This window comes from Acanthochromis polyacanthus, chromosome 1 (assembly GCF_021347895.1).
Source record: "Acanthochromis polyacanthus isolate Apoly-LR-REF ecotype Palm Island chromosome 1, KAUST_Apoly_ChrSc, whole genome shotgun sequence".
Taxonomy (NCBI): domain Eukaryota; kingdom Metazoa; phylum Chordata; class Actinopteri; family Pomacentridae; genus Acanthochromis; species Acanthochromis polyacanthus.
The window spans coordinates 9,044,665-9,067,959 of NC_067113.1; the positions used below are offsets into that span (position 1 = coordinate 9,044,665).

General features: G+C 45.5%; 1 protein-coding gene across 1 annotated transcript; it reads left to right on the forward strand.

Annotated features, from left to right (window-relative positions):
* Nucleotides 1-639: 639 nt before the first annotated feature.
* Nucleotides 640-23,180, forward strand: utp25 (UTP25 small subunit processor component). Its single transcript, XM_051950635.1, has 12 exons — nucleotides 640-779; nucleotides 2,036-2,075; nucleotides 3,519-3,705; nucleotides 3,791-4,039; nucleotides 4,183-4,271; nucleotides 4,371-4,769; nucleotides 8,790-9,006; nucleotides 9,090-9,292; nucleotides 10,425-10,607; nucleotides 17,959-18,068; nucleotides 18,307-18,552; nucleotides 22,605-23,180. The coding sequence occupies exons 1-12, from the start codon at nucleotides 679-681 to the stop codon at nucleotides 22,858-22,860; spliced, it is 2,280 nt and encodes a 759-aa protein (XP_051806595.1). The 5' UTR covers nucleotides 640-678; the 3' UTR covers nucleotides 22,861-23,180.
* Nucleotides 23,181-23,295: the final 115 nt, after the last annotated feature.

Genomic DNA, 23,295 nt, shown 5'->3' on the forward strand with positions numbered 1-23,295 from the left:
ATTAAAAATCAAAACAGTTAGAGAATTAAAAAATTACATCATACCAAAGAACCAGGCAGCCAAAAGTAAAACAAAGCAAGAGAGAACATCTAAAATAAACAGAACATAACACAAAACAGAGCACTAAAATGAATTAATGCTAAAAAATAAAGTTCACATAAAAACAAGTCTATACAAGTGGGTTTTCAGAAGTGATTTAAAAGAAGCTACTGACTCTGTAAACCTTATCTCCTCAAGCAGGTCGTTCCAAAATCGAGGTCCTGATGGAGAAAACTTGATCACCTTTAGATTTAAGCCTCGACTTTGGAACGACCAGAAGGATGACCTGAGGATCTAATGGTTGTGAGCAGACTAGTAGTTGGATATTTGGCAAATATTGTAATAATCAATTAAGTACTGCAACTTTATCAAACATACCGTTTACATAAGTTACCATTTATTTAATTTTACTTTTTAAAAATGTAAAATATGCCATGGTAAAGACATATTTTACATGTAAACTGTGTGGACTACAGAACATGAGCGTCAGTTCCTCTCATAGACTGTACATAAAGTTTATATACCGTCTGTGGTTCCTCTGCATGCCTGTAGTTCCACTCCTCTCCTGCAGGAGGCGCTGCAGCTGCTGATGAACAGCGACCACCGAGGAAGCAACACGTGTGGCAGAGCAGTGTCAACATGGGGAAAAGAAGGCAGAAGAACCAGCTTTTCACTAATTTATCCAAAAAACAGAAGAAGCACTTGAAGGAGTTTGGAGAGGAGCATCCATTCCACGACGTGTGAGCAGCACAGAAACAATTAATTCACTTTTATGTTAGCGAAACAGCTAAGTTTAGCCAGAAACAGCCGGTAGTGTTAGCTTTATTATGAATCTGTAGCGAAGGCTAACACCCAATGCACGTTTTAGACACGGATAAAAGTTTGTTGTCATATTTTTATTTTAGAGTGTAGGTTGAACTTCCTCCGATGATATTTGAGGTTTTTTTCGACTAATTTAAGTCTACATAGTAGCAGCATACATGTAGGAAGGTTTTTACAGACACAGTGCTAATGTTCTTAATGTGGATTATTGTTGATGAAAATGTTAATTTGCAAAATGGCTATTAGCAGAAAGACTACAAGACTATGAGCAGCATTAGATAACAGTTTACTAAGCCGGTGTAGGAACATCTATACAGGAATGCAATAAAGTAACTTTATAACAATGTGTTATATACACATAAAATATGAAGTATTGCCTTTCCTTGATCTCTTGGTGTTAACTTTGAATCACATAGTTTTCTATCATTATATGTATAAATCCCAGCCAATGTTGATGCACAGATTTTTAACCCTTAGACAAATGGTTCAAAAATGAGCCGGTGAGATCGTTTTCTTGCAGTATCTTTTTAATGAAAAGTTGTTGTCATTTCAATATTCCAGATATTCCCTAAAAAACATGTTTTTGATATCATTCCATTTAATTTTTAAGTTACCTTTTATACTTTAAAAGAAATTGTAATACTTATATTACTACCCCAAGTTCTTTGTCACGGATAGAAACATACAAGAGGTGATGTGGGGCACAAACGTGGAGCAACAGCTGCAGGAAAAGAGTGGAAAAACGTCAACAAAATGGATGCTGACATTCTTCTATTGCTGTTCTGTGTCATCTTCTTCTTTTTTCAAGTATCAAAATCTGTTATGAAATTAAAAATAATCATATTTCAAACATGAAATCACTCATGTGTGGACCAAAATATAATACAAGTTATTATTCTTAACCAAAATGACAAAACTAGCACAAAAACACACTGATTCTTATACAGCTCATTTTTGACTCACTTATGGAAGAGTGTAGGGTCCAATCACTGAACATCTAAAGGTTAATCAGTTGTGCATCCCATTACACAGTGATGCAAAACTAGTGCTAAACTAGTACTAAAAACTACTAGTACTTTTTTACATACTCTAACACCATGCAGCCCAAACTATTTTTAAAACTACGTTATTGCAAGTTTCCAAGTAGCCTCATTTCACTTTTTGTTTTTCACAGAGTTCATGAAAGGCCTGAGAGGACTGAAGTAGTGGAGCTGGTGAGTAGTGCTGTACACGTCATGGTGTTTGTTTTTTAAGGACCAGTATCAAGGAGAGATAGAACAGATGTTTGCAACGGATGTGTTTTTGCAGTGAAATAGGAGTTTAGTCAAAGTCATGATAACAGGAAGAAAAAGTTTATGGAGTCTGAAGGTGAGCTGTTGTTGAACGAGAATCCAGTGGAGCTGAATGAAAAGTGAGGGATGTTCTCAGTAAACCTGGTGCATGTGAGAATCCAGCAGCAGAGTTTTCAGTGATTTGAAACTGATTGAGAAGTTTTTTTTGAAATAGTAATCTTTTTTTTTAAATGGCATTGCAGTAACCCATGTGATGTGTGATCAGGAAAGTGTGTTTATTTATATTTTAAATATATTGAATTTAGAGAAAACTTCTCTACATTTATCCTACAGTGGTACAAGTGTTTTAATAACAGACAAAACCAAGCTCATGGTTTTCTCTCATACTAGGGTGCCTTCAAGTATTGTAACATCAAAATTAAAACCTGTAGAGAAGTACTTGGTTTATTCTTGATCAGGAGCTCTCATTTAAAGCCCATATTAACAACTTGGTCACTAAACTTAGGGTGAAGCTTCTTTTTCAGAAATAAAACTGCTTCTCTGTCAGGGTGAGAAAGAAATTAGTGACCGCGATCAGACTTGCCTTCACAGACATACACATGGGCTGATTCTAATAAGGCTCTTTTAGGCTTAATTCCTCACTATTTGTGCACTTTATTACAAAGAACAAACAGCTGCTATGCCTCATGTTCTGCACTTCTCTTTTTTTATCTGTTCCTCATGTAAGGACTGAATTTGGAAAAAGAGCTTTCAGCTTTGCTTCCACCTCAGCGTGGATTTACTTTAAAGACTGAACTGAGACTGTCTGAATTTATTCCACTTGGATCTTTCAGTTCTAAATTTAAATCTGTTGTTTGTTGTCTCTTTCTGCTCGTGCATTTTTTTTAAATTGTAAAACACTTTTGCACCTTCAGATAAACAGTCGCCTCCTTGTGGCTGTTTTTGTGACGTTTGCTGCTGACCTCTTGGCCAGGTCAGCTATGTGACCGAGATCCTGACCTCAGTGGGTTTTATCTGGTTAAATAAAGGTCAAATACAGTATTAATGTGCAGTTTCTTGGCAGGACATTACTGAACACTACAGAGTGGTGACTACAGGCTGTATCAGAGGAAACTTGGGAATTTGTTTAAAAAGGGAGTTATGGGAAAAATGCCGAATACTGGATCCTATAATCTCTAAACTTCTAATTTATATAATATAAAATCCATGATTATAGTACTGTAGCACAACAATGAGGATGCATTTTCACTGGTTTTAACAAGAATCTGATCCGCTGTTACCTAAAATAAATTTTGGAGCATCCATTCATCAATATATTGGAGTTTTGTTTCATTTTATGGCATTTTCTCCTCATCTGTGTCGAAGCCGTCAAGCCCAGAACAATCTGACGCCGAGCCCGATGAGCTGGAAGAGGAGGAGGAGGAAGAACTAGAGGAGAAAACAGCCTACCAGAAGCTTCTTTCAACTCTAAGCCAATCCACGAGCAACGCCCACACTGAAGAGGAGGAAAGCAGTGATGATGACGAGGAGGAAGAGGAGCTTCTTGGTGAAGGTGAGCTGTTTATTCCCACGACACTTTCTGGTGTTTAGTGCCCACATTATGATTTAACTGAATATCTTCATGCTTTGTAATAAAGTGGACAGTGATGGAGAACAGGATGGAAGTGAGGAAGGTGATGAAGAGGCAGAGGAGGAACCTGCAGATGGAGATGAAGCTCTGACAGAAGTAGGAGGAGGGAAAGAAGACGAGGAGGAGAAGAAGGAGGCAGGAGATGAAGAGTTTGTAGACAAAGAACACGAATCTGAGTTCTGTCTGGAGACCAACTTCACGGGCGACGGAGAACAAGATGACAGTGAAAACTCTGCACAACACCAGGACAATAATGGTAGGAAAGAAGAAAAGAATTACTCTTTTTTTCTTCTTCTTTTTGGGATTTTACTCCCTAAATTTAGTGAACTTCCTGTTCAATTTGAAACTGTGGGGAATTCAATGAAGTTTAAATTTGTTTCACTGCTTTTATCCTTGCAGACATGTTTTTACAACATTTGGACACAGAGATTAGTGAAGAAGATGTGCAGAAAATAACATCAGGCTGCAAATCAAAGACTCAGATTGTGGTATAAACTACATATATAATCTCTTAATATTTACCAGCAAGCTTTTTGATTAAAATAAATTATATTTAAATGTTCTGTCCTTTCCTTGCTCTGTCTTAGTGGCCAAAACTGGGAACTCTGCTCTCTACTAGTCCCCTTGAGAACTTTGGTCCCATCGGCTCTCAGAAAGACACAAACCTCCCAGTTTTCCACAAACTGTTGGAGACCCACTGGAAGGACCTGAACCAGACGTCCAATCCTAAAGAGATCAGCCCTCTGCAGCTGGAGCTTCTGGCCCTCATGGGCTCCTACAGAGATATCTACTACCCAGAGACATGTCCTCTAAACCAGGGGCCACATGTGCGCAGTGCGTACTGCCTCCATGTGCTCAACCATGTACTGAAGGCAAATTCACAGGTCCTGGCTCACAACACTCAGCTAAAAGAGCAGAAAACTAAAGCTGGAGCTGGAGTTGAGCCTCAGGATGAACCCAGAGACCAAGGACTGACCAGGCCCAAGGTAATCTACTCAAATACTAGTTTCTGATTGTTCCTGTTTTTTTAAGTTATTTTTTTCCTTTTGTTAGACAGATATAGTTGAGAAGCAGACAGGAAAGTAGGGAGAAGAATGGGGGGAAAACCTGCAGCAAAGGGATGGAGCTGGAATCAAACCCAGGCTGCTGTTCATGAGTCGCCTGCTCAACCAGTTGGGCTATCTGGCCGCCCAGTTATTGCTGTTTTAACATTAAATGAGTGTGCAAAGGTGGCAAACGAAACACAGAATGAGTTGAGGTCATATTAGTGTATGTAGGCCAGCTGTAATAAACACTGAAACCAAGCACTTCCTAAACCAACATCCAGTCACCAGACAGCTGTCCAGATGTTTTGGCTTCACTTCTGGAGAGCCGTCATGCCAACGCACACACACTCCTGCAGCGACAGCAAGAAAATCCTGGATGCTGCTGATGTTTTCCACAAGAGAAGAATGTTAAAAAAAAAAAAAAACGGAGAGCAGGAGGCAAAACAAAAACCATAAGGTGAAGAGGTGGTGCCTCTAAAGCGATTATCCTCTGCTGTTTGTAGTGTTTTAGACTTCTGGCAAGTAATGTTAAAGCTGCTGTCCGGAGTTTGAATCGCAGCGTCTCCCAAAACACTGGTGGTCCCACCCTCCCTCCCTCTGATTTCGCCCCTTTATTTGTGCACGCGCGGAGTACCTGACAGGACTGCCCGGAGTGCTGCAGCATCTTGCCTGTTTTGCTGTTTTCCCCTCTTCTACATTTAGTAAATAATAAAGGAATTACATTAGAATGCTGTATTGAGTCTAACTTGTCCTAATACCAAAGTAACATGAATCTGCTAGGACGAACGAGTAAAGTTTCAATATGTGATTACACTCGTGTATCCCTCTCGATGACGTTGTTTATCAAACTTAGTGCATTTACGCGTGTATATGTGTTACATTGTTTATTTATTTCTATCTAGAGTTCAGAATTGCATGACTCCTCTGACGAAGAGTATGTCCCAGACGCCCCAACATCTTCCTCCAGAGGTCGGGCATCTAAACGAAGCCGTCAGGCGGGCTATGGAGGCCGTGGTCGGGGAGCGACGCGAGCACCCCGAGCCAAAAAACGTCCTGCAGTCTCTTGGCCTGACAAGCCGTGGGATTGGTAACTTTTCTTGAAGTTGCTGATCCCTGATGCTCTCTCCTCCACAAGCAAAACAAATGTGCGCGCGGTTGCGTAGTGCGTAGCTCGCCCACCTCTGCATGGGCTTGCTTGCTGTGCGCGAAACTGTTGATTGACAGCATGACAAAGCTGAAGCTCGAACTTGATTGGTCGGCAGCAACCGGCGCTTTTTGGAATAACATGGGGGTCTATGAGAGGAAGGCGGAGCTCAGGAATAAATTTTCATATCGCGTTATACTAACTTCATATTATAGTATCGAACTAGACTAACACATTTAAGCTTTGTTAAAAAATGATACATAAATTGAAAACAAACGGAAACTCCGGACAGCAGCTTTAAGCAAGAACCAATTTATGTAAACAGAGACGTACATCGATCAGGCATCACATTATAACCACTGATAGGTGAAGGAAAAAACACTGATTATGTCTTCATCATGACTCCTGTTAGTGGGTTGGATATATCAGGCAGCAAGTGAACGTTTTGTCCTCAAAGTTGATGTTAGAAGCAGGAAAAATGGGCAAGCATAAGGATTTGAGCAAGTTTGACAAGGGCCAAACTGATGATTAGAAAACTGGGTCAGAGCATCTCCAGAGCTGCAGCTCTTGTGGGATGTTCCTGGTCTGCAGTGATCAGATCTATCAGGAGTGGTCCAAGGAAGGAATAGTGGTGAACCAGCGACAGGGTCATGAGTGGACAAGGCTCATTGGGAAATGAAGGCTGACCTGTGTGGTCTGATCCACTTCCATCGGGACAACATGGTACCAGGATGCACTAAGGGAAGAAGGCACACCAGTGGAGACAGTGTGAGGCTTTAGGCAATGTTCTGCTGGTAAACCTTGGGTTCTCCATCCACGTGGATGTTATTTTAGCATGTACCTCCTAAGCGCTGTTGCAGACCATGTACATCCTGGAGTCGGTATTCCCTGATGGCCTCTTTCAGCAGGATTGAGGAGCCAAACAACCAGTTTGAAGATTTACTTGGCCTCCACATTCCCCAGATGTCCAATTGAGCATCTGTGGGATGTGCTGGACAAACAAGTCTGATCCATGGAGGTCCCACCTCACAACGTCCAGGTCTTAAAGGATCTGCTGCTAACATATAGGTGCCAGATACCACAGCATACCTTCAGGGGTCTAGTGACCTGACCTGACCTGCCACAACAGGTCAGGGCTGTTGTGGCAGGAAGAGGAGGACCAACACAGTATTAGACAGGAGTTCATAATGTTATGCCTGAAGAACTGTTCAACCAGCTGAAGCAACACAACACAACGGAAAACAGTGAACGCATGATGATGAAGAAGAAGAATGCTGGAAGGTAGTGTCTACAGATACAGACCCGTAGCCTGTGGCCTACGGATACGGCACTTTCCCTTACCATAAATATTAATGAGACGGACATGAATATTAATGAGCCGGCTGATGAACGCGCTTTGTGATTGGCTGGTAATCTGATGTACATAAATATTAATGAGCCAGCTTGGTAATCCGAGTGATGAAGGCGCTTCCGTGATTCGAGGTGAATCTGCGTGCCGAGCCTGTCATGTCAGTCATCTGCTGTTCTCTTTTCTATCATGCATAATGTCTTATAAATATCATTATCTGACTTTTTCACGGACAGCGATTTGGAGGTTGAAATCAGCACTACTATTAAAAATAGCAAAACTTTTTCTTCACGTGACCCTGTTCTAATAAAGCACAAACAGCAAACAAATGGCGGAACTAACAGCCAGCAAACTACAAGTATTTTTTTTTACCTTCAAAAGTAGCGACAGACTATTACATATTAACAACCTAAACAAAACCCTGACGTATTTTCTACGTCTGTCAACACAGACACTGCACGTCAGTCACTTTAATGTTAGCGGACTCTGTTGAATGGCTAATTTACATAACCACAAACAAATCTCACAATATCACAGTAAATCAAGTTTGTGGTTTTTTTTAATTCATGCCGAATTAAAGAGCTGCTCCTCACCATTCACGAGTGTTTGTTTCATATTCGACATCCTTAACTTTATCTTGTAAATTAGCGTCTGAAATTAAATGGGAACATTTGCAATGGAGTTCGTCAGCCGCTTCCACCACTGAACGCGGTAAACTAATTAATAGGAACTGGACTTCAAACAATTTAGACACGGCGTCTAAAAGCGTAAAAACTGCAATGTCTAAAGTGTGAGAGGAGACGGTGTATTTTTGGTTAAATTATATAATGTTCGCCGTCAAAGTCATTCATATAAACTGCCTGTAATGTGCAGCAAATAGTAGTTAACCGGCGCCAGCTCTTCAGTGACCGTAACGGGTCCGTACCTCTAGTACAGATGCTACGGGTACGGGTCCGTACCCGTAGCATCAACCATGCTGGAAAACTCACCTCATTAATACCTCATCGTCATCTGGTGTAAACTCAGACATCCTTTAAAGCAGCTCTGTTGATTTCATTTTGGCTGAAACGTTTTTATAGTATTGTTTCCTTCTAGGAGATGCACCGTGCATGAGGACAGGTCAGATGATAGATAGATAGATAGATAGATAGATAGGTCTGATTTTTATGCAGCAACTTAAAAATTTGCATAGTAAGACAACATGGAAGTGAAAGCAAGGCTCTATTTGAGTGTGAAAATCCAATAAAAATATTCCTGAAGTCCCTAAAATCAATAATTATTCATGATTTCAGTTTTAATAGTCTTGAGAGGATTGGTTCAGCAACTGACCAACAAGTCAAAAAGTACAGTGACTATTTTTGTGGTTCAGCCCATGGCCTCAAACACTGTCTGCTGTCATTATTTATTTCAAACTTCTAAATGTTTCCTGTCCAGCTGCTCTGTTGTAACGATGTAATGAACCCCTCAGGTCCTGATCCTCGTTCCGTTCCGGGGCGGTGCACTGAAAGTCGTCCATACGCTCATCAGCCTGCTGGAGACCAAAGGAAAGAAGATTGAGGTCAGCAACAAGAAGAAGTTCAAGGAAGAGTTTGGAGAAGAGGCCGAGGGCAAACCGTCCAACCTGCAGAGACCAGATGATTACCACGCCATCTTCTCGGGGAATGTAGACGACCACTTCAGGATAGGTACGGTCTGAGCACAGCTTCAGAAAGGGAATAAAACTCTCCTGAGCTTGTCCTGATAGGTTCCTGTGCTTCCTCCTCACCAGGTATCTCCATCATAAGGAGCAGCGTACGTCTCTACGCTCCCTTCTACTCCTCAGACATCATCGTTGCTTCTCCACTGGGCCTTCGCACGGTGCTGGGAGCAGAAGGAGAAAACAAGAGAGACTTTGACTTCCTGTCCTCCATTGAGCTGCTGGTGGTGGACCAGGCAGATGTTTTCCTCATGCAGAACTGGGAACATGTCCTGGTAAGAACACACGGCTGTTCAGTCTGACATGTTACTGCAGGATGGTATCTGTTGAAAAGTAGCCTTCTGGCTCTTACTGCTGGGAGGATGTGGCTCCATCTGCTGTTTGAAGTCTGCATGTAGGGAAACACTCTACCTATCCATCTATAATTACAGCTGAAATTAATAAATTAGTAAATTATATGCTACCGGAGCAACAGCCCTATATCTAAAAGCAAATTTCAGAGGTGTCTGTAGGAAGATTTTATTTTCTCAATGTGAAATTGAGCTTTTGTGTGAAAACAGAGGAAGCTGAAAACACACCTGTGTGGATTCCTAATCGTCCCGGTAATCCTGGGAGCTTCAGTATAAAAGCAACTAAACTTCTGCTTGAGGTTCCTGAAGACAGAACCTCTTGAATGAGAGGTGAAGCATTTTGAAGAAACTAAAAGTCCAGTTGCTTTTGTACTGAAGCTCCCAGGAAGGTGAACGGGTTTTTGCTAGTCTGATGGAAGCTTTTTGGAGCCTGCACTCTGTAAGCTCATTAAAGGGTTGTTATAATTTCACCTACATGTAGGAGCTGCTGTTCTCTTCTGAGCCTTTTGTTATCCACCTGTAGTTGTTTTCACCTTGTGAAACTGGTGGCACTAGAAGCAGGCCAAATTACCTTTTAGAAGGGCCTGTTTGTAGTGTACCACCTACTTTCATACTGAAGATAACTAGAACTGTAATGGTTTTCACACAAGTTCAAAAGCCTGTTTTTTTCAGGGATTTTCAAGCTGATTGATTTACATTTTCTCACATTAATTTGTTTTCTGTTTTGTTTGCCGTGCTGCGTGTCCATGTGTGTTACAGTCCAGATCCAGTAAATTCACTAAATGTGTGCTTCTGATTAGAGCAGGGATTTTAATTACCAGAAACCACATCATATTACTTTATCCCCTACTTTCCCCTGCAACGTTCCTCTCACCTGAATGGAACTAAAATGCACTTTCTGACGGTTTAGTTACAACAAAGAGGCGGAGTTTGGAAATGGGAATGTTTAAAGAGAACATTTATCACTCAGTTGTGAATAATAATCTTTAATAATCTAATATCTTTCAGAACTGACGACACAGATCTTTTTAAACGTCTCTTCGTCCTCTCTCTCCAGCATGTGATGAAGCACGTGAACCTGCAGCCGCTGGACTCTCATGGAGTGGATTTCTCCAGGGTGAGGATGTGGAACCTGAACAACTGGGCCAGACATTACAGGCAGACGCTGGTGTTCAGCTCCATCCAAGACCCACAGATCAACAACATCCTCACCAAACTGTGTGTCAACTACCGTGGACAGGTCAGCCATCGCATACACCGTACACTCAGCAAACACACCAGACTGGGAGTTGACATCAGTCTGGAGGTTTTGTTTCTTTGAAGCTGCTTTAAAATACACAAGTGCAATAAATCCTCGTGTCCAAACCTGTGAAAGTGAAACCTGAATCATGACACTTATCTATAAAAGGCTATAAAAAATTCACACATTGCTCATTTTCAGATAGATAGATAGATACTTTAGTAATCCTGAGGGAAATTCAACTGCTCAGCAGCTTATATACAACAACATAAATAACAAAAAAGAGGTGAACCATGCTGGCTCGTCCCATTGTTTAGAGTTCCAGCAGCTTCTTCCTCGAATAAATGAGGTTTCTGCTGCTATCTTGCCTCTGAAAGCGTTCCTTATCTATAGGATTTATAATAATACACAGCTAACGTGTGGAAAAAGTCGGAAACAAGCTGAAGTAAAAAACAAACTCTGATACTGTCACGGCTTAGCTTATTCAGACCGAACAGAGAGCCACTACTACCAGAACCGGAGAAGTTTGAAAAAGGGTTTATTGTTCAGAGGTGGATATGGCTGAAGTATGAGGACCGGAATGCAGGGACGGGAATGCAGGCGGGGGGAGGATGTGGTCGGGTGGATCTGGGGGCCGGGGATCGGCGGTCGTCCAGGGTCCGGGCGGAACCGGAGCGTCGCGGGTCTCAGTGGGGGATCCCTGGCGGCCAGACGTCAAGGGCTTAGAGTTCGGTGGAGGAGAGGAGTTTGGAGAGGACGGATGTAGCACTCTGACGATCCGGTGGGGGCCGAGGTGTCGGATTGGCCGAGCAGAGACGGCGTCTCGCCGGTGATGTTCCAGGAGGGGGCTCCGGGAGGCAGGGAGAACCAGTTGGCTGCTGTGGCTTCAGCAGCCAGGAGGGAAGCGGGTTGGGGGCTCAAGGAAGGGGTCCAGGCGGAATGGGGGATCCAAGTGGGGAGGGGACCGGTGCCGAATGGCTCAGGGGGGTTCCAGTGAGGGTTCCAGGTGGGGAGGTCTCCGGGCAGCTGGGTCTGGAAGAGGGTGAGAGAGGTGCACGTTAGAAACGTCAAAGATTCTTAAAGAACTTTCTGGAGGCTAGAAAGAGAACTGACTGCGAAGTCTATTTCAACAATCTGGCAGGGTGTGGAGTGTTGAGCCGGTACTTATTGTGAGGTGGGTAATCAAGGTGATTTCTTCCAGCTGCCCGGGACTCATGGAGGAGCTTGATTACCTGAGTGGAGACGGCTGCGAAGCCGAACTCCACTCAGGTGTCGTGCTGAGGGAAAGCAGAGGAAGAGGGACGGATGGGAGACAGGAGACACATAGGGAGGGGGTTAGTTTGGGATGCCAGGTGGGGAGGGGTGAGGAGAGGGCCCTGACAGTACCCCCCCCTCAACGGGCGCCTCCCGGCGCCCCACGAAGCCGGTCAGGGTGGTTCCGGTGGAAGTCGGCGATGAGGGAGGGATCCAGAATCCGGCTACTGGGAACCCAGCACCGCTCTTCCGGGCCGTAGCCCTCCCAATCCACCAGATATTGACGCCCCCTACCCCGGCGGCGGACATCCAGGAGGCGGGAGACTGTGTACACCGGCTCGCCGTCTAGCATGCGGGGGGCGGAGGGGCCGGAACGGGAGGGGCCAATGGACTTTCCTGAACCGGTTTGATTTGAGAAACGTGGAAGGTGGGATGGATCTTCATGGCAGCGGGGAGTTTCAAACGAACGGCAGATGGATTGATGATTTTGTCGACGGGGAAGGGACCAATGAAGCGGGGAGCCAGTTTCTTGGAGGGGACACGGAGGGGAAGATCCTTGGCCCGAAGCCAGACCTTCTGGCCCGGGGTGTAGATGGGTGCCTCGGAACGATGGCGATTCGCCTGGTCTTGGTTCTTACGGGAGGCACGGAGGAGGGCGGCGCGGGCCTGGCGCCAGGTGCAGGCGCACCGGCGAAGGTGCGCCTCTACAGATGGAACTTCGATCTCTCTCTCCCGGTCCGGGAAGAGCGGCGGGGGGTAGCCGTAGGCGCAGTGAAAGGGTGACAGCCCGGTGGAGGAGCAGGGCAAGGTGTTATGTGCGTACTCCACCCAGGGGAGTTTTGAGTTCCAGGAGCTGGGGTTCTTTGAAGCCAGGCAGCGGAGGGTGGCCTCCATTTCCTGATTCAGCCGCTCCGTCTGGCCGTTGGTCTGTGGGTGAAAGCCGGAAGATAGGCTGACCTTGGCCCCCAAGTGCTGTACAGAAGGACCGCCAGACCTGCGAAGTAAACTGGGGCCCACGGTCCGAGACGATGTCTATGGGGATGCCATGGGCTCGGAACACGTGGGCCACCAGCAGGTCGGCGGTCTCGCGGGCTGAGGGGAGTTTAGATAGGGCAATGAAATGTGCAAACTTTGAGAACCGATCAATTATTGAGAGGATGGTTGTCATACCTTGAGATGGGGGTAGACCGGTGACGAAATCCAGGGAGATATGGGACCAAGGTCGGCGTGGGATTGGAAGGGGTTGCAGGAAACCGGAGGCTGGTTGGTTGGGGTTTTGTTTTGTGCACAGACGGAGCAGGCTGAAACGAACTCACGGCAATCGTGGTTCATGGAAGGCCACCAGAACCGCCGGCGGAGAACTGCCAGCGTCCTGGACACCCCTGGGTGGCACGATAACTGGCTGGAGTGGCACCAACGGAGTACGTCCGGGCGGGCGGTCTCCGGGACGAACAGCGTTCCTGGGGGACCGCTCTCAGGAAAAACCTGGTTTTGCTGGGCTCTGCGGACAGTAGCTTCGATGTCCCAGGTTAGGCAAGCCAGGTGACAGGGGGACAGGATTGGTTCAGGATCTTCAGGTGCGTTCTCTTTAGAGTAGATGCGCGACAGGGCATCAGGTTTAGCATTTCTGGTTCCGGGACGATAAGAAAGGGTGAAACAGAACCTATCGAAAAACAGAGCCCACCTGGCTTGCCGAGGGTTTAACCGTTTTGCTGACCGAAGGTACTGGAGGTTTTTGTGGTCGGTCTACACCAGGAACGGCTGTTCTGCCCCCTCCAGCCAGTGCCGCCACTCCTCCAGAGCCAATTTCACTGCCAGCAGCTCCCGGTCTCCCACCGCATAGTTTCTTTCCGCCGGGGAGAGTTTGCGGGAGTAGAAGGCGCACGGGTGGAGTTTCTCATCTCCGCCGGTGCGCTGTGAAAGCACCGCCCCCACTCCGGTGTCCGAGGCATCCACCTCCACAATAAACTGCAGACCAGGGTCTGGCTGGACCAGGATCGGGGCGGAGGTGAACCGGTTTTTGAGGGTCTGGAAGGCGGCGTGAGCTGTGGGGGACCAGGTGAACTTACAGGAGGTGGATGTGAGAGCGGTCAAGGGTGCGGTGATTTGGCTGTAATTCCGGATGAAGCGGCGGTAGAAGTTGGCGAAGCCCAGGAACCGCTGGAGCTGTTTGCGATCCCCGGGCTCCGGCCAACCCTCCACCGCCGCTACCTTGGCTGGGTCCATCCTGATCTTCCCAGCAGCAATGATGTACCCCAGGAAGGGCACCGTCGGCGCGTGAAACACGCACTTCTCAGCTTTCAGGAAAAGGCGGTTTTCACGGAGACGCTCGATTACCTTCCTCACGTGCCGACGGTGCTCCTCCAAGCTGCTGGAGAAGATCAGGATGTCATCGAGGTATACGAAGACAAACCGGTTCAGGAAATCACGTAGCACATCATTGACTAGATGCTGGAAGACAGCCGGGGCGTTGGTGAGGCCGAAGGGCATGACTAGATCCTCGAAGTGGCCTAAGGGGGTGTTGAAGGCTGTCTTCCATTCATCTCCCTCCCGTATCCGGACCAGGTGGTAAGCGTTGCGTAAGTCCAACTTAGTGAATACGGTGGCACCATGAAGTGGGGTGAATGCAGAATCCAGAAGGGGAAGAGGATATTTATTGCGGATGGTGATCTGGTTAATTCCCCGGTAGTCCACACAGGGGCGCAATCCTCCATCCTTCTTTCCCACGAAGAAGAATCCTGCACCAACGGGGGAAGTAGAGGGGCGAATCAGCCCGGCCGCTAATGACTCTTTGATGTAATCCTCCATGGCTCTTTGCTCTGGTTTGGAGAGATTGTATAATTTCCCACTAGGCAAGGAGGCGTCCTTCTGAAGCTCGATGGCGCAATCGTATGGTCGGTGGGGCGGAAGGGAGAGGGCCTGGTCCTTATCAAACGCAGGAGCTAAGTCATGGTATTCAACGGGGATGCCAGTGAGATCGGGGGGGTTAGAACGGGCTGGCGGTGTGGGACTACCGGGGGCCGAGGCAGAGAGGAGGCAGGTGGCATGGCAGCTGGGGCTCCATGAAAGAATCTTCCCCTGAGACCAGTCAATGTGAGGGTTGTGGCGTCTTAGCCAGGGAAATCCGAGAACCAGAGGGGTGTGTAGGTTGGGGAGAGTGCAGAGGGAGATGGATTCAGCGTGATTACCAGATATACGGAGAGTGAAGGGGACAGTTTGGACCTTAATGTGTGCTAGACGGCGGCCATTCAGGGAGAAGGCAGAGAGGGGAGGTTGAATGGGTTCAGTGGGGATATGCAGTTGCCGAACCAAGGATTCATCGATGAAGTTTCCTTCTGCACCCGAGTCCACCAACGCCGCGACTGAACACTGGTGATCTCTCCACTCAAGGGTGGCTGTCACCCGGAGGTGAGTCGACGGGGAGGAAAGCATGGTTCGGCTCACCAGGACCCCCCGGTCACTGGTGAGCCGTGGATTTTCCCGGCTTGGCCGGGCAGGTGGCTGAATAGTGTCCCACCTCTCCGCAGTACAGACAGGCGTTCCGTTGTCGGCGCGCCGTCTTTTCCTCCTCAGAGAGGTGGGCCCGGCCAAGCTGCATGGGTTCCTCCCCCGACGCGGACTGGACTGGGGCAGAAGGCAAGGACCGGTTCTGAGCGACTGCGGGGCGAGGTGGGCTGATTCTGGGAGGAGGGCCGGTGGCGCCGGAATAGGGGGATCGAGGCTGGATTGGGAGGCGGGGCCGCTGGGTCGAGGAAGCCAGAGTTCTCCTTTCTCTCCGGCGCTCCCGGAGCCGGTTGTCCAGCCGGATCGTCAGGTCGATGAGCTCCTTCAGGGATCCTAACTCCTCCTTAGGGGCTAGTTCGTCCTTAAGCTCCTCGTTTAAACCATCCTGGAAATGGTAACGGAGGGCCGAATCATTCCAATCACACTCGGCCGCCAGGGTCCGAAACTCGACAGCGTAGTCCGCGACACTCCGTCCCCCCTGCTTAAGACTGCCCAGTCGCTTGGCTGCATTCTGTCCTTGGACCGGGTGGTCGAACACCTCCCTCATGGCGGTGGTGAACGCTGAATAGGAGTCGCAGACGGGGTTGTTATTCATCCAAACCGCCGATCCCCAGCGCCGCGCTGCTCCGGTGAGTAAACTCAGTGTGTAGGAAATCTTTTGTTCATCTGTGCTGTAGGTGAGCGGTTGCATCGCAAACACTAAAGACGTCTGCATGAGGAATTCTTGGCAGGTTCCTTGATCTCCTGAATAACGTTCAGGGGTTGGGATATATGGTTCACGAGATGGAGGAGAAGATGGAGCAGCGGGCCGAAGTTCTGGAGGTGGGGGTGAAGGGATAACTGGGGAAGTCTGGGTTGTGGATAACTGGACCAGGGAGGTGGCTACTTGTGATAGTTGGGTGGTTATATTACTCATCTGTGTATTCATGTGACGGGTGGTGTCGGCAAGATCTTGCAGGGCTTGACTATGCTGGTTCAGGAGGGATGGAGCAGAGGCTACTTGGGCCATTTGACTAGATAGGGCGGTGAGCTGAGCATTCATCTGCTGACTGGTATCCGTTAACTCACGGAGGGTCCGGTGATGTTGTCCCAGAAGATTTCCCTGAGTGGTGACGGCCTGCATGATGTCAGGTGGGGTTGGCAGGTCCGGTCCTGGTAGAGGGCTCTCTGGGTCCATATTTATGGCCAGATTGTTCTGTCACGGCTTAGCTTATTCAGACCGAACAGAGAGCCACTACTACCAGAACCGGAGAAGTTTGAAAAAGGGTTTATTGTTCAGAGGTGGATATGGCTGAAGTATGAGGACCGGAATGCAGGGACGGGAATGCAGGCGGGGGGAGGATGTGGTCGGGTGGATCTGGGGGCCGGGGATCGGCGGTCGTCCAGGGTCCGGGCGGAACCGGAGCGTCGCGGGTCTCAGTGGGGGATCCCTGGCGGCCAGACGTCAAGGGCTTAGAGTTCGGTGGAGGAGAGGAGTTTGGAGAGGACGGATGTAGCACTCTGACGATCCGGTGGGGGGCCGAGGTGTCGGATTGGCCGAGCAGAGACGGCGTCTCGCCGGTGATGTTCCAGGAGGGGGCTCCGGGAGGCAGGGAGAACCAGTTGGCTGCTGTGGCTTCAGCAGCCAGGAGGGAAGCGGGTTGGGGGCTCAAGGAAGGGGTCCAGGCGGAATGGGGGATCCAAGTGGGGAGGGGACCGGTGCCGAATGGCTCAGGGGGGTTCCAGTGAGGGTTCCAGGTGGGGAGGTCTCCGGGCAGCTGGGTCTGGAAGAGGGTGAGAGAGGTGCACGTTAGAAACGTCAAAGATTCTTAAAGAACTTTCTGGAGGCTAGAAAGAGAACTGACTGCGAAGTCTATTTCAACAATCTGGCAGGGTGTGGAGTGTTGAGCCGGTACTTATTGTGAGGTGGGTAATCAAGGTGATTTCTTCCAGCTGCCCGGGACTCATGGAGGAGCTTGATTACCTGAGTGGAGACGGCTGCGAAGCCGAACTCCACTCAGGTGTCGTGCTGAGGGAAAGCAGAGGAAAAGGGATGGATGGGAGACAGGAGACACATAGGGAGGGGGTTAGTTTGGGATGCCAGGTGGGGAGGGGTGAGGAGAGGGCCCTGACAGATACAGACAGAGCTGCTACTTGTGTCGGTGCTGGAAGTACCCAGAAACACATGGCTCATTTTTTAGATTTATATTCAATGAATGGTAGAATTGTGATTATGATAGATTAGATCATACTGGTTATTGGAAATATCACATTTTTTTAATGTAATTATCACTATTTAAATAACATAAATGGATGTTTATACTTAGTGTGTGCTTTCACAAAGACATAAACACAACTTATTTCTAAAGAAGAGCTCACTTTTGTTTCACAGAACTTTATCCAGGATTAACAAGTTTATCGTTAAAGCGCTTTCAAAGATCCCTGTTAGCTGGATGAAAATAAACAGGATTATTCTATCCTCATAGCAGGATGTTACCCTGAGACTTTAGAGCAGCAGCACCACAGCTGGCTACCCATGCCGGTTCTGCTTTAGTGCTGTAAAACTATCTAGTTTCAATGTGTTGACATTTTCTCTGTGTGGATTTCGTCCCAGATCACCACAAAAAACATGCCAAAAACGGGCTCCATCTGCCAGGTCCTTGTTCAGCTGCCTCATGTGTTCCAGATGTTTTCCTCCGACAGCTTCATGGACAATGATGCTCGGTAAGGACCTGAAAAAAATTTGGTTTAGCTCCTGGATTTTGGCCTGTCTAGTTGTCATTCTGGTTCTTTGTTGCTGTTTAAATACATGGAGCCTGAACTGTTTCTCTGGACGTTTGTTTCCTTTTTGGTTTATTAATCATCTTTGTTTTCATACAAAAAAATAGTTAATCAGATCCTCACAGTTGATTTGTTTCTGCCTGAAGTGTTTTACAACTTTTGTTCTCCGTTCTGTCTTCAGGTTTCAGTTCTTTCTAGATAAAGTGCTGCCTCAGTACCGGGACTCCGTCATGTCCCACACACTGATCTACGTCCCGTCTTACTTCGACTACGTCCGCTTACGCAACTACATGAAGAAAGAGGAGATGAACTTTGCCAGCATCTGCGAGTATTCCAGCAAGTCAGAGGTGTCTCGAGCCAGACACTTCTTCCAGAAAGGACAGAAACAGTTCGTTCTCTTCACCGAACGCTTCCACTTCTACAAGAGGTCAGTTCTTTGCAGCGCTCCATCGGTAGCAGCGCGTGAGTTGTGTTCTGTGAGGATTTAGTCTTTTCATTAAGTAAAGACCAAACCAGCCAGCAGCAGTAGTGCTGTTTTACCTGAAGGTACTGGCTATTTATTCATGAAACTCAGCCTCACTAACCACAAGGCCATGAATGAACAAAAAGAGAACAGAATGAGCGATCTGATGGTAATGATTCCTGGAGTCGCTCGTATTCCATCACTGGTTTATGGTTTGAAGTCAGTAATCTTTATCAGCATTTTAATAGTTGACATATCACCTGTTGTGATAAGAGACAGATGGGATCAGGTCAGCCAGAGTTCAGAAGATAGACCTGTTAGCGCCACGTGACTGCATGAATACTGCAAGTTACTCACTAAAAAAGACAGATTTATATTTAGACTAAAACTGGTCCTCACACAAGAGTGTAGTTCTTGTATGCAAGTAGAATCAACCACTGCTGATTTCTGCACAGCTTATAAAGCTTTATAAAGTACTGAATGTAGTTTCCTAAAAGGAAGGTTTAATAAGTGTTAGATGTAATTAGCTGAAGTCTCTTTGTTTGAAAACATTATTTAATAAGATTGTAAACTATTGAGATGTTATAAACTTTTTTACAGCTGCACCATGCATTAGCATTTCACACAACAGTCCTTTCTCAGGATGTGCGACATGAAGTCAGACACGTCACACTCAGCCTAAACCAGGGGCATGAAACTCAGTTTAGTTCACATTCAGTCCAGTTTCACCTGCAGTGACCAGTAAAATCACAGCAGAGTAACCTATGAATAACCACAACTCCTGATGTTTCATTTGTTTTAGTACAAAAAAGTACAGTTTGAAAATGATCACATTCAAGGAATTATCTTTTTGTCCAACATAATGAAAAACCTAAAATTTCTTCGGAAAAACGAGTTCAGTTTCTGTTACGCATTACAACTTACAGATCAGTGTTTCTATAAAGAAACAACGTTCAGTCACAGCTAGGTGGAACTGAACCATGGAGGATTTGACTTTATGATCAAAACAGCAAAAGTTAGACAAAAAAAGACAAAAGGCAAAAAAACAAGACAAAATATTACAAAAATGAGACACAAAATATCAAAAGTGAGACACAAAACGACAAAAAATGAGTCAAACGACACAAAATAAAACAAAAAAGAGACAAAAAAGTTACAAAGTGGCCAAAAAATGGACAATCGGCAAAAATGAGACCAAAAATGGCAAAAGTGAGAAACAAAACAGCAAAGTAGACAACACAAGCGAGACAAAAAAACACAAACAACACACAAAACAATGAATAAATCAAAACACAAAATGACAAAAATAAGACAAAAAAACCAAGCCAGACAAGAAAAGACTAAAACAACATAAAAACATAAAAAGACAAAATATTCCAAAAACGAGACACAAAACGACAACAGAACAATGAACAATCTAGTGTTTTACTTTATGATCAAAACAACTTAGGAATAATTTTAAATTTGCAATCTGCAGTTAGTGTCTTCTCTGGAATTTTTAACTTTACAAAGTCATCCTGTGGGCCAGATTGGACCCTGTGGGGGGCCAGTTTTGGCCAGCGGGCCGCATGTTTGACACCCCTGGTCTAAACTGTCATGGTCTTATTTTTCATGACTATAAGAGAAGTCTGTTTACTAGAACATCATTCGCTGTGATTTAGTGTTGACATGCAGCCTCCAGAATGGGCTCAGCAAAATGAAAAGGAGGAAAAACACTAAAAAGGAAAGTTTGTTTGCTAATTGAAGTGCAGTTCCTCAGTTGTATGGAAATGCTTCAGTTACAAAAAGAAAGATGTTAAACCAAAACAGATTCTCTATCATCAGACAACACGACTCATTAGTTTTTACTCATCTCAATGACTTTCAAAGCAAAAAAACTGTTTGGGATGCCTTTGTCAGTGTCACAACACACGGTTCCAAATGGCTTTTTTCAGCTTCTTCTTTTCTCTTTGAAATCACCCCAATCATTTTAGAATGGTCTACTGCAGAAAGAAATACGGCCCTAAAAGAAAAAAAATTCCAACGTTGTGCTGCCCTACACTTGTTTTGAAGTGAACTATGCATGCATGACACCATTCAGTTCTTCCTTTGTGGTGTTTAAAGATGTTATTATTATCATTATTATTATTGTGGAAGCTATTCAGTAATTTGTTATTTTGTATATAATGTTTATTTGTTATGTTATTTTGTTTAGAATACTTTATTTAGTTTGCGTTATATCTGTTATATTGAGTTATAGTTATATACTCTTATTTTGAAGGTCATGGGTGATTTGGGCACACAGGTGTAGCTATTTAATCAATGGGCATTCACTCAGTGACAGAACGCACCGGGAGGACACATGGTTTTTTACCTGGGAGTTAGGCAGCAGCAGGCCAAGTTTTAACATCTTTTGTACCATCGTTTTAGCGCTCAAAAAATAAAACCTGCCTTAAAATGCACTTTTTCTGGCTGGACAATGGACTCAGTATCTGCACGCACTTTAACTGAGTAAGATTCGCTGCCCGGTGCCCTCAGTGGCTTTTTGATTTTATTGTTGTTGGTAGACATTTAGCCACTACAATTATTATTATTATTAATCGGTTTATTTACAAAGGGACCGTGTAGAATATTAAACATAAATGTTGCTATTAAATGTATTGCGCCAGAGTTAGCTTTAACTAACATCAATACAGAACGGTTTATTCCCAGAATGCATCTGTGATCTGTTCAGAGAATACAAACCCAGCAGGACTCTTATCAGAGGACTCAGGTCAGAGTCTGGACTAAACATGGAGAAGCAGCATTTAGCTGTTCTGCTGCAAACAAGTGGAACAAACTGCCAGTGGAGATTAAACTTTCACCAGATGTAGAGACTTTTAAATCCAGGTTAAAATCATTTCTTTTCTCATCCGCCTCAGCACGAAATCTGCTCAGTATCTTTTAACTATCTGCACCTCACGGTAATGTTCTTAATGTTTCATGTAAAACACTTTGAATAGTCCTGGTCATGAAGGGTTCCATATAAATAAACTTTCCTTAAACTCTTTTCCATCTGCAGTCCGTTGGCAGATCATAATGAAAACAGTGAAAATACATGACGCACGCACACACACACACACACACACACACACACACACACACACACACACACACACTGTGTATTCCTATCCTTGTGGGGACATACCATTGATTCCCATTCATATCTAACCCCTAACCCTTACCCTAACCCTAACCTTAACCAACACCAAAACAATGCCTAACCCTAAAGAAACGTTTTTGCACTTTTACTTTTTTCAGTAACGACAACATGGCCAAGAAAACACTGTTTAAACTTGTGGGGACCCAAATGAGGTCCCCACAAATTACATTTTTGGTTTTCGTGTGGTTGTGAGGACATTAGGTCCCCACAACCCCTATAATTACCTGCCCATACACACACACACACACACACACACGGACACACACTCACACACATGCAAGTTAAAAGACATTCGTGGTTGCAGTTCTGAGTGTCCTTCAGCTGGTTTTATTTTAAAACCTCCGATAGAAACACAGTTCTTCATGTCATCAGGGCGTTCCACTGAGTCGTAGCTTTTACAGAAAAAACTGACAGCCCAAAGGTGGTGCGTCGAAAAGGTACTGAACAGTCGGTGGTGGAAGATATCCTCGTGGATTTTATGGATTGTGCTGAGCGATGCTGAATATACTGGTGCAGTGGAGGAAGGACTAAACCATTTAAAATTTTAAAAATATTCGAAAATAACTTAAAATTTTCAAAGCAGATGATTCTTATCTAAAAGTCTGCAGTGTTGGTGTCGCGTTGATTTTTTTTGTCCAGGATTTTCAAGGATGTATTTTCATGATATATGTAATAGTTCTGCATTAAAACAATTCTGGATTCGCCGTCATACTTTCACACTTTGAACAGTTTGACCATGAAACATTTATCAATATTTGTTTTGCAACGGGGTAACAGAAACTCTTTAAAATGTCAAATTCTGCAGTAGCCCTGACCTCTAACTTGTTTTCCTCAGGTATACCATCAAAGGGATCCAGAACCTGATTTTTTATGGACTGCCCTCCTACCCCCACTTCTACAGTGAGGTGTGCAACATGCTGGCAGCGGGAGGTCAGGGGGAGGCGGCCAGCTGGACCTGCACCGCTCTCTACTCCCGCTACGACGCCCACAAACTGGCCGCCATCACCGGCACCCAGCGAGCCGGACAGATGCTGCACTCCAACAAGCCTGTTCACCTCTTTATTACAGGAGAGGAAGACAAAGACTCCTGATGGAGCAACAGGAACAGTGGGACCAACAGACTCAAAGAACGGGACGTAGCTGCTGTGGACATTAAACTGGGTGCACTTCAGGAACACGTGCCACTTTCTGTTACATCTGGAAGACAGCGTTTTCATTGGGTGTCTTTGATGTGTTATCGCTGAGAGTTGCCAAGAAGCATCACGCCATGAAGCGAAGAGGCCATAAAAGACTGTTGTGGTTACATTAGAATGCCATAATCACTGATTAAAGTTCACATGTGACCTGGAAGGGCAAAAGGTTTTCTGGAGTGTTTCAGTAATTAAAAAAATCAAAAATCGATTTTAAACCACTCAGTTGTTTGCTCTCTTTGTTTACTGATTAACTTTTGGAATTTTAATCCAAACCAGGCCAAGAATTCCAGTGAGATTAGTGCTGCTGAGAGGAGGATGGAGTCAGAGTGAGTC

Coding starts and splice junctions, on each gene's coding strand:
- utp25 (XM_051950635.1), top strand. CDS start 679: ATGGGGAAAAGAAGGCAGAAGAACCAGCTTTTCACTAATTTATCCAAA. Junction 780..2,035: donor GAGCATCCATTCCACGACGT/GTGAGCAGCACA, acceptor TGTTTTTCACAG/AGTTCATGAAAGGCCTGAGA. Junction 10,608..17,958: donor GTGTCAACTACCGTGGACAG/GTCAGCCATCGC, acceptor ATTTCGTCCCAG/ATCACCACAAAAAACATGCC.